The 11245-nt window shown below is 38.7% G+C and overlaps 1 protein-coding gene across 1 annotated transcript; it reads right to left on the bottom strand.

Moving 5' to 3' along the window:
• Positions 1-1831: 1831 nt before the first annotated feature.
• LOC114666161 (zinc finger protein OZF-like) lies at positions 1832-9861 on the bottom strand. The gene is made up of 3 exons (XM_051926352.1): positions 9583-9861; positions 7185-7629; positions 1832-4084 (listed from the first exon to the last, which is right to left on the bottom strand). Exons 2-3 carry the CDS (start codon positions 7600-7602, stop codon positions 3117-3119), a joined length of 1386 nt encoding a protein of 461 aa, XP_051782312.1. The 5' UTR covers positions 7603-7629; positions 9583-9861; the 3' UTR covers positions 1832-3116.
• Between the last annotated feature and the right edge of the window lie 1384 nt (positions 9862-11245).

Raw genomic sequence — 11245 nt, 5'->3', positions numbered from 1 at the left:
CGTGGAGTTTGCTAATCTCCCCGTGTCTGCGTGGGTTTCCTCCCACATTCCAAAGACATGCAGGTTAGGTGGATTTGCGATTCTAAATTGGCCCTAGTGTGTGCTTGGTGTGTGGGTGTGTTTGTGTGTGTCCTGCGGTGGGTTGGCACCCTGCCCAGGATTGGTTCCTGCCTTGTGCCCTGTGTTGGCTGGGATTGGCTCCGGCAGACCCCCGTGACCCTGTGTTCGGATTCAGCGGGTTGGAAAATAGATGGATGGATGAAGTTGGCAGTGAGGGCTCAGTATACCTGCATTGTCCCCAGTGATGCCTGCTTTTGTAGTTCACAGTGGATGATTTTAATTGGCAGGACATGTAGATGGGCTTGGAATTTTCTTTAGCTCCCTGTAACCCTGGCACAATTTTATATTTTATCAGGTATATCTCAAAAGAGAGTTTTTCCCTGGTATTTTGATCATTTGTTTTGCTTCGTCACACTCAGTACTACAGTCATGCGAAAATGTAAGTGCACCCCATAGAAACTGTTGACCTTTTCAACATATGTGAACAGGCAGACAATAGATCTCCATGCAAACAGTGCCTACAGGTAAAGGTGATATACAATAAAATTCACATGGTGCATTTATTCTCATAATCTAGACTTAAAAAAATGAAGATTTATTCAATACAAAAAAGTAAGTACACCCTTATATTTATCACCACTTTAAATCCATCAAATTAGAATCATGTGTTTTAGATGAGGTGCCAATGATTAGAATCTCCTTAGGAAGTCTGCGGGTAGACCCTGTCTGTCACATAGCTTCATTTTAGTGTAACCCTGACATTCTGTATTTGCATTGAATTATCATTTTTATCATGGCTCCGTGATCCATACTAACCCCTATTATCTCTGCTGTTTCTTTTCTGGTTTTCTGTGGTGGTGATCTGCGCCACCACCACCCCATCAAAGCACCGTGCAGTCCATACACTGATGGACTGAAGGCCAGAGGTCCACATGACCATCATCATCATCATGTAATTCTTACACGTGGAGCCTGAAAACCATGAGGACTGATTGAGATCATTTATGTTAGGTAGAATGCCTAGAGGGAGCTGGGTGGTCTCGTGGCCTTGGGACCCCTGCAGATTTTTTTTTTTTTTCCAACCGTCTGGGAGTTTTTTTTTTTTTGTTATGTTTTTTCTGTCCTCCCTGGCCATCGGACCTTACTGCATTCTTTGTTAATTAGTATTGCCTAATTTTATTTTCATATTTTTTCTTTCTTCATCTTGTAATGAAGTTTGAGCTCCATCATTTGTATGAAAACGTGCTATAGAAATAAATGTTGTTTTAAACCACAGATATGCAGTGTCTGGTGTTCTCTTTGCTATTAATGTGTGTGATGCCATCATGCCATCGAGCTTTCTAAGGCACTCAAATTGTGGATACCTAGGAGTCTACTGAGGGATTTAAAAAGATTGTCAAATTATTTGAAATTAACCATTCCATTGTAAAATAAAAAATCATTCATAAGAAGAGTACATTTCAAATGACTATTAATTTGTCCAGGACTGGCTGGCCCAGCAAATTCATCCCAAGAGCTGACCTTCTAATAACAGAAAAAGTCTCCAAGAACCCCAAAACTTCACTGCAAGATCTACAGGTACCTCTTGAAAACGTTTGTGTCAAGGTGCATGCAGGGCTGGTGCCACCATTAAGGCGAAGTAGACATTTGCTTAGGGCTCAGATCATAAGGGGGGGGGGGGGGGGGGGGGAACTCAGCCACACTGGTTGGCTAACGAACAGTCAGTTGGCACACTAATAAGCTTGGACTAGGGTGCAAAATAACTTAACACTGGCACTGTGTGTATATATCTACAATCAGAAAAAGATTTGAGAAATTTAACCTGCATGCAAGATGTGTCAGTGTAAAGCCTTTGCTGTGTAAAAAGAACATTAGAACAAGACTACAACTTGGCATTGAACATCTACTCTATGCAACGAGAGGAAGACCTTCTGAACAATGTGCTCTGGACAGATGAATTAAAGATAGAGCTGCTTGGCCACAGTAACTGTAGACATGTTTGGTGCAAACCAAAGACAGCATTTCAGGAGAAGAACTTCACACCAAATGTACATATACAGGGTGAGTCAAAATTATGTTAACATTTGAATGGCGGAAACAACTTATTCACAAAACATACTTCATATGTGCAAGATGATTTGCAGGAATGTCTCAACCTGTTTGCCATCATGTTCAACACGTGTACCATACGTGGCACATACATTGTCCACAAAAAAATTTCTGTATAAGTATATACATAGCAGTACCATTAGTGTTAACATCATTTTGACTCACCCTGTATTATGGTTTGTGGTTGCTTTGCTGCCCCAGGGCCTGAGCAGCTCGCCGTCATCAAGATATCAATAATCTCTGCATCTTATCAAAGTGTGCTTGAGGGGAATTCCAGGCCATCTATCTGAAGGTTGAAGTTGAGCTGGAAATGGGTCTTACAACATGCTAATGATCTAAAGCACACCACCAAATCCACCAAGAGATGGTTCAACAAGATGAAATTGAGGGTCATGAACTAGCCAAGTCAAAGCCATGACTTGAGTCCTACTAAAATGTTGTGAGGGGATATGAAATGGGCAGTGCATGCAAGAAAACCCAAAGACACTTTGCAAATGAAGGAATTTTAGAGGAGCGGTCTTGAGTTTCACCAAGTCGATATCAGAGGTTGGTGGGCAATGATGCAAAAGACCTACAAGAAGCCATTTTTGCTAAGGAGGGGGATATCAGTTTCTGAGGCCAAGGGTGCTCTTACTTTTTCCCTAGTACACCATTACGTCTCTTGATATTTTTGTTGAATAAATGGTCGAAAAGGCAATCTTTTCTTTTTATTATTGAAGTTTATCTGTGGGCACAATTTTCATGAAGATCTACTGTTTTTCTGTTCAAATATGTTGAAAAAGACAACAATTTACATTGGGTGTACTTACTTTTCACAGGACTGTAAGCAGTGACTTCCAGCTGATACTTCTATTATCTATGGTTTGTAATTCTGCACAATTATATCTGGTTTCCAATGCTTCTATCAGTTGGGAAAAATATGTCCCATATGTAGTAAGGTCACAGTTTCATGATGGTGCCGTTACATTGTATTTTTTTTTCTTCTCCCCAGTGTGAGTTCTTGTGTGGCTCAGAAAACTGCTCCTTGAGGAGTACTGTTTATCACATTTGGAACAGCAAAATGGCTTCTCTCCAGTGTGAATTCTCATGTGGTTCTTAAGGTGGCTTGTTTGTGAGAATTGTTTGCCACATTCAGGACAGCAGTATGGTTTCTCTCCAGTGTGAATTCTTTTGTGGGTATTGAGATAACTCCTATCTGAGAAGCGTTTGCCACAATCGTTACACTGATATGGCTTCTCCCCGGTGTGAATTCTGGTGTGGATCTGAAGATTGTTCCTGTCAGAAAATGCTTTGCCACAGTCAGAACAACAATACAGTCTCTCTCCAGTATGAATTTTTGAATGTCTACGAACATGTTTCATTAGTGGGAACCTTTTGCCACATTCCTCACACTGGTAAGGCTTTTCTCCAGTGTGAATTTTTTTATGGGTCTGAAGACTGTTCAGTCGGGAAAATCGTTTGTCACATTCAGGACAGGAAAAAGGCTTCTCTCCAGTGTGAACTCTTGTGTGAGTCTGAAGACTGCTTATTTGAGAGAATCGTTTGCCACATTCAGGACAGCAGTATGGCTTTTCTCCAGTGTGAATTCTTTGGTGGATGTAAAGATTGGCCTTTCTTGAGAATTGCCTGCCGCATTCAGAACAACAATGAGTCTTCTGTCTAATATAACATCCCCGATTGCTTTTATTTTTAGCAACTGAATTTGTGTTGATTATTTGTTGTTTAGTATTCACAGCATCTATTCTTATTAATTTCACAACAGGCACCAAAGAATATGGGAAGGAGGTTGGTACTGAAATCTCTGACCCAGATACTGATTTCTTCACATTTTCTTCAAGTGCTGTCTTTTGTGACCCAAAGTGAAGGGAAGTGTGAAGAAACGAAGACAAGGAGGAACTCCGCCTGTCTTGTAAACCTGCAGAAAATTACAAATGCATAATTTTATATAAATACAAGATGTTTACAAAGAGATCTGACAAAATCCATTTAGTGTGCCAATTCCTGTGCAAAGAAATGCAACACACAATGCTCCAGCCCTAGTACTGTCATGTGTTTAACTCGTGACAGTTTCATTTTTTTTAGTTTATTTTAAATGGGTGTAGATGAATATCAATCATAACTGAGTGGTAATTTGAGGAAATATGCTAATGAGGTCTTAGACATGGAGAGAAATAAGAGAACTGCCTCATCCAAAACAGGAAGATTAACAGGAAAGTCCATATCTTGTTCAAGGCCCCATGTCCCAGCATGTGAACTTGGTAATAAGGAGATGAGTGTTAAAAATCGGGAGTGGTCTCCCCTAGACTTTTTCACATACTCAGATATGGGCAAGGATGTTTGAGGAGTAAACCGCAAGACAATGATTATATTTTTGTATTATGTAAATTAAAGAACCATCAACAACAAATTAATAATATTTTGAACAATTACTTTAAAAGTAAACTTGAATAAATCGGACTCTGCAGCTACATGAATAAATAAATAAAATAAATCGAGTATGTGTTCAGGTAAAGTACCACTTCCGGTTGATGGATTTGGCCCAAAAGTTAATACAGATCTATAATTCTGGTGTAACAACCACATGCCAAATTTCATCCATCCACAGTATCTAGTTGTGTTTTTGAGTTATCGTGTTTACACGCACACAAATGTAATTCCAAAAAACTGTATTTTTGGACTCGGGGAGGTCTAAAATGTCAAGATTCACCAAAATCTCGAGGTCAAATTTTTTTCATGATTACTATACTTTCTCTATACTTCATGTGCAAAGTGGCATTTGAATTGCTGTCAACAAAAATCAGGCACCTGAGAAATAAACTGAAACGTTACTCGTGATTTTTCTGTTCATACGGTACAAGTTTTGTTGACCAGCACATTGCAATTTCAGGCATTTTAATTACATTTTGATATACATCAAGTGTAAAGAAAGGCAGCGAGTAAATCGCTTTCTATTCCACATGCTTTACGCAGCCATATTCAGCTCGCTCTGTCACCGCAAATACTGCGTGAACACCCCGCTGTCCTTCACCAGCTGTATATCACTGGATGAATATGTGCGGCCAGCTCGTGGTGGATGACGTTCAGTTTTAGAGTTAAAAGTTATAAGGGTTAAAAACTAACAGCAAGAATATTCATTCATTAAACGAAAACTAAAATTATTTTAGTAAATTATTATTTTATTTCAGTTAGTCTTTCCAGCTACTTTAAGAGTTTCATTTAGATAGATAGATAGATAGATAGATAGATAGATAGATAGATAGATAGATAGATAGATAGATAGATAGATAGATAGATAGATAGATAGATAGATAGATAGATAGATAGATAGATAGATAGATAGATAGATAGATAGATAGATAGATAGATAGATAGATAGATAGATACTTTATTATTGAAGAGTCGCATAGTTTGGAGGAGGAATGATCTTCTCAGTCTGTCAGTGGAGCAGGACATTGACAGCAGTCTGTCGCTGAAGCTGTTCCTCTATCTGGAGATGACACTGTTTAGTGGATGCAGTGGATTCTCCATAATTGACAGGAGCCTGCTGAGCGTCCGTCGCTCTGCCATGGATGTCAAACTGTCCAGCTCCGTGCCTACAATACAGCCTGCCTTGCTCACCAGTTTGTCCAGGTGTGAAGCGTCCCTCTTCTTTATGCTGCCTCCTCAGCACACCACCGCGTAGGAGAGGGCGCTCACCACAACCGTCTGATAGAACATCTGCAGCATCTTATTGCAGATGTTGAAGTTTTTCATTTTGGTTTTGTTAATTATTTTATTTCAGTTTATGAAAATGTTTTTTTAATAATAGTTTCAGTTTTTATTTTAGTTTTCGTTAACAATAATAAACTTGCACCAAATGTTTCAGCATAGTCTATTGATACGCATTTAACCAATTTGCCGTGTAACCGATCGACATTTTTGGCGTGAATTTGTTTGACTTCATCATTTCTCGGTGCTAGGATTGCCCGTGTGCTCATTTTTTCTGTTGATAACCCTTCCAGATGAAATTCTTCAATAATATTTGGACATAATACATCTTCTTTAATTAGAAACTTAAAGTGAGGAAAACGTTAAAATTTATAAGAGCTGAGAGAGCAAGACCTGTGTCTGTCTAAAGCATTCACACGAGGTAAGAGTACCACTTGAAAAAATCTCTTGAAAAAAGTCTCGTCTCACCCCTGGATTTTTTTATATAATGGATGAGGTAGCTTTCTTGACACTGAAAATTCTCTTTAAAATGGTGGTTTTACAGCAGTTATAATAATAAGCAAAAATTCAATTATTTCCCAAGATACTTAATGCGAAAGGAAAGCAGCTTTTATTTAATACAATGAATGTATAACGGATTTAATAGAATACAGCAGCAAATCAGAGATCTCTGGTTGAAGAGTGAAACAGAACAGAAAATCAGCAAAATTATACTTTTAGCGGGATGAAGACATGTTTAAAATAAAAACAGTGCAGTAGAAAAATCTTGTTTTATAAATAACTATATTAACTAACAATTAACAATTTTAAAAATAATGTTGGTGCAAGTGACATACAAAACACATGAAATATAGAAGTGCAGTAGTATAGAGTATCTGGAGTAACACTATACAGAAATGTATGCAAGGTTATAATTTAAAAAAAAAAAATGGGGGGGTTGATTTGGTTTGAACCTAGTTTTGCAAAACTTGACTTGCTTGTATGGAATGTTATTTGATTTTAATAAATTAAAAAAAAAATAAAAGAAATAGGCCATGCTTTTTAAATCAAATATCAGCATTTGCTTTTGAGCAAGTCTTTTTTCATACAGATTCAAATTACATGTGAATAGTAACACTAACTGGGTTATTATGTGTTCAGGAATTTAATATATAATAACTATACTTAAAAAAAAAAAATACACTTTTTGCTATTGAACATTAAAAACAATGGTACCTTGGCAAGTGTAATACAAATGCACAAGACTCCACTGCCAGGCAAATCTTACTGACCTCTGAAACTCCCAGATATTTTCAATTTCCACTTACTTTCTCCAGTCTCATCTGAAAATGATGGCTGGTCTTCTGATGTTCTCCTTGGTCTCATCCTCTCAGGCCTCCTTGAATCCAACAGCACCAATTCAGATTTCCCATTGACAGAAGATTCTAGAAATGAACCACATCCATCTTGACATCCATGCTGTAAGAAAGACTCTGAATGAAGGTCTTCTCCTTTGACTTGGTGTGTGTTTTTATGTCCCTGCATCTCATCGCTCAATGCCTTTTCCTCAGCCTCTTCTTTAATGCTCAAGGTTGGTCGTTCATTATTATCATCTTTAATGGAGAGATTCTTTTCCTCAAGGTGGGCAGACTCCAATTCACAATCCTCTTCCTCCTCTTTAATATTCACAGTGTTTTTCTCTATGTTAGTCATTTCAGTTTGGCATGCTTCCTCAATTGCATCCATTTAAAAGTCTCTGCTGCTCTTTGCTTCCTGCAGAAAACAAGAGAATTTCAATCAACCAGAACTACACAAAGACTTAAAGAGTTCAACAGAATTAAAATATATAAGTACTTTATTTGTTACATTTTAAAGTCACAGTTTGCAGAATCCATTACACACCATGTTCATGGTTATTCATGACAAATGGGCAGGGGTAAATAAACCTTCAATAACATGGGAAGAGGTTATCTCCTATAGTTCTTGCCCATCAATGTTATTGGCATGTAATGTGGCATTGGAAAGTAAAAGTGTAGTAAGTCACCTGCAGGACCACAGATTAATTCATGTATAAGTTGAATATATGATGCACTGACTGCACTTGGATAACACAAACTGTAGGGCAAACAGTGGTACAGTTAGGGATGACACAAGAACCGGTACTTTAATAACAAGGCAATACCAAAATTCTGAAAACACAATGACATTAGCATTTTTTTTTTTTTTAACAGTACTGAGTGAAATTCTGTACTGCACTTGTGCAGGACTGCAAGTGCAGTAACGGCTAAAAAATCTGAGAATGACACCAGTATTGGTTTTCACAAAGTCTGCTGTTTCAGTGTTTTTAGATCTTTTTGTCAGATGTTTCTATGGTACACTGAAGTAAAATTACAAGCATTTCCTACGTTTCAAAGGCTTTTATTGACAATTACATTAAGTTTACGCACAGAGTCCATAATTGCAGTGTTGGCCCTTCTTTCTGTTTCAAGACCTCTGCAATTCGCCCTGGCTGGCTGTCAGTCATCTTCTGGGCCAAATCCTGACTGATGGCAGCCCATTCTTGCATAATCAATGCTGGGAGTTTGTCAGAATTTGTTTTTTTTTTTTGTTTGTCCAACCGCCTCTTGAGGATTGACCACAAGTTCTTAATGGGATTAAGGTCTGGGGAGTTTAAAATTTATTAATCCCATGGGGAAATTCAAATGTTGAAGTTGGGTCATGATTATTATCCCTGTATTATAAGTGATATATTATAGCAGAATGGTGTCTTTATTGTATACCAAAAAGTCTACAGACAAAATTGATTCAGAGGAGTGGACCACTTTGATTTAATTTGCAAGCACTTTATCTATTCCTAGCGTTAAGGATCCTTACATACAAAAAATGTTTCCGTGGAGGGTGGTATTCTGACAGAAGCCAACACAAAATAGGGCACTTGTTAAACACAAGGCTCACTTTGCCCCAATGAAAAGTCAGTAATTGGACTAATACGCGAGTCGTTTGGGTGTGGGAATAAAACCAATGCAAAGTCACAGAAATCTGCAAACAACTGAACACAAAGAAAGTGACAAGCCAGGGGTGAGATTCAAAGCCACTCTCCCAGAGCTGTCTGGTAGCAGTGCTAAATTTAGCGCTGGCTAAATTCTCTTTTAAGATTTCTTAATTCTTTGTCAGCCTCGTATGATCTGACATTTAACATAAAAACCAAGACTTTTCTTCAAAGATTCACAATGTCACTACGTTGTAACTCGTCCATTAACTCTTTCAGTGAAGGGTAGATCGGTGGTTACTTTAGAGTAAGAGTCCTAAGATCAGATCTCGGAGGGGTTACTATTTATGGGGTGTCCCCCGTGTCTGTTACATTAACTAGCGGCAGTTCTTTTGTAAAGAATAAACGGAAAAATGTGCGGATGTTTGTGTAAAAAATCGACGCCTATATGGGTTCAAAATGCGAGTCTCTGAAACATAAACTGAAAAATGTATACTCCGTAGCGGTTTCTCTGTGGGCTCTGGAGTGTAAATGAGTTTAGATAATGCGCACTGAGATGAGCCGTAAACAAAGAAGCGAGTAGACACTGAAGGCACACCAAGCCTACAAGGTCATTAGGATGGCACAAAAACAATGAAACTGATGGAAATAGGCGTGTCACTAAGTTTTAAATCATGCATACGAAGAAGGGGGAAAAAATCAGACTTCGATAAAGAGCCCCCAATCGGATCACTTACCTATAAGTTTATCAGTGATGTGATTTCTTTAAAGTGGCTGGCAATGTAAGCTCAAAAATGCTAAACACAACGTAAAAGTTGCAAAACCACAGCTAACAGTCTAGCTGTGTACTATTGTTTAATACACGCGCCCGAGTGTCATGAGCCACACAGCGACTACAGCTTGCGTCGCTCCAAATGACGTCATATGTTTTGCAACGTGTTTGTGCGCCACGCCTTCTTATTCAATGAGCGCATGCTCGCTGGCGGTAGGCGGCCTGACAGTTATGTGCACACGCGCAGTGCCTGCTCTTTTCGCTCCTGCGCTTTTTAAACGTAATAGCTTGTTTACAAGATCCTTGCATACTTCAGACACGTCAACTAGTGCATTAATGTCGATTTTCTTTAATGTAGTGAAAAACTGATACTCCGTTCTTCTGTGACCACTGGCAAAAATTACTCCTTTCAGTTACAACTTATTTGATCAGACAGATAAAAATCATAGCATTGTCACAGGAAGATTGCCTAGAAACTGAACATGCGGGGTAAAGGTATGTTTGTTGGCACTATGGTGTTACTGTGGCTCACACTTCTGCTTCATAGATCCAGATTCCTGGGTCTCAGTCTCAAACACACAGAGTTTCCATTCTCTCCGTTTATCTGCGAGTATATTTTCAGGCACATCATTAAAGGGGTGCAGGTTAGGTTAATTGGAAACTCCAAAATGGAGTGTGTGAGTGCGAGCAGACTTCGCATTGGCCTTGTAGTGCTGCTTGAATAGATACCAGCTCTCCAAGAATCCTGAACTGAATTATGAGGTTTGAGAGCGAGTACACCTTTATGTTATCAGTAAATGAAAGAATTCAACTGAACTTCTCACACATCCTAATCTGCTAATTACCTGGTGCTGCAAGTTGATCTGGGCTTTCAAGGAATACAAAAGCTGATGAAACCCCCAGTTTGGCTGTCCTTGTGACCAATGGCACAAGACAGGTTTTGACTCCCGGGGTCCATTAATTGGATTAAGTGGATTTAGGGGTAAATAAATAATTTTTAATTACCTAGGCCATTCACATTACATATATGAAGAAGACTGCATGATTAATAATTGTTGTTTTTAGTCAGCTAAACAAAATACGTGAAATGATTAAAATAGATTTTAAAATAAAATAATAAAACAATTATCCCTATAGCACTCCCACTCTCACCCTACCCATGTAAGAAAAGGTGAATATACAAAACAAGGACATGCCAATGATTATTATATGTGAAAGTGGCCATAGTTTCACAAGGCCAGATAAGTTTAAAAATGGGTTGAGAGTAAACCTAAAAACAAGGAAAAGCTGCCTGTATTCCCAGTCGCCAGCCAATCACTTTCTAATCAGACAGTCACACACTAATACTGAAACTGAATGACCCCCACAGATCTGCACATGTCAGAAGAAAGAAACACAGGTGAATTTCAGTGAAAAGGCCATTGCTACTGTAAGTTAGCCACAATGGTGATCAAAGAAAAGAGCCTTCGCCATACAGAGGAAGGAGTAGGACAGAAAGGTCAAGGAAGAACAAAGATAAAGGGTGAGAAAGGAATATCGATTTCAAGGGGGAAAAAAGAGTCAAAGACAAAGGACCAGAAGAAAAAAGCGGGAAGGTCTGTCCAGCAGGGGGGCACTAGCTCCCTTGT

The sequence above is a fragment of the Erpetoichthys calabaricus genome, chromosome 1 (assembly GCF_900747795.2).
Source record: "Erpetoichthys calabaricus chromosome 1, fErpCal1.3, whole genome shotgun sequence".
NCBI classification, from domain to species: domain Eukaryota; kingdom Metazoa; phylum Chordata; class Cladistia; order Polypteriformes; family Polypteridae; genus Erpetoichthys; species Erpetoichthys calabaricus.
Note: the sequence above shows the minus strand (reverse complement) of the source record. Positions and strands in the feature narration are given on the sequence as shown.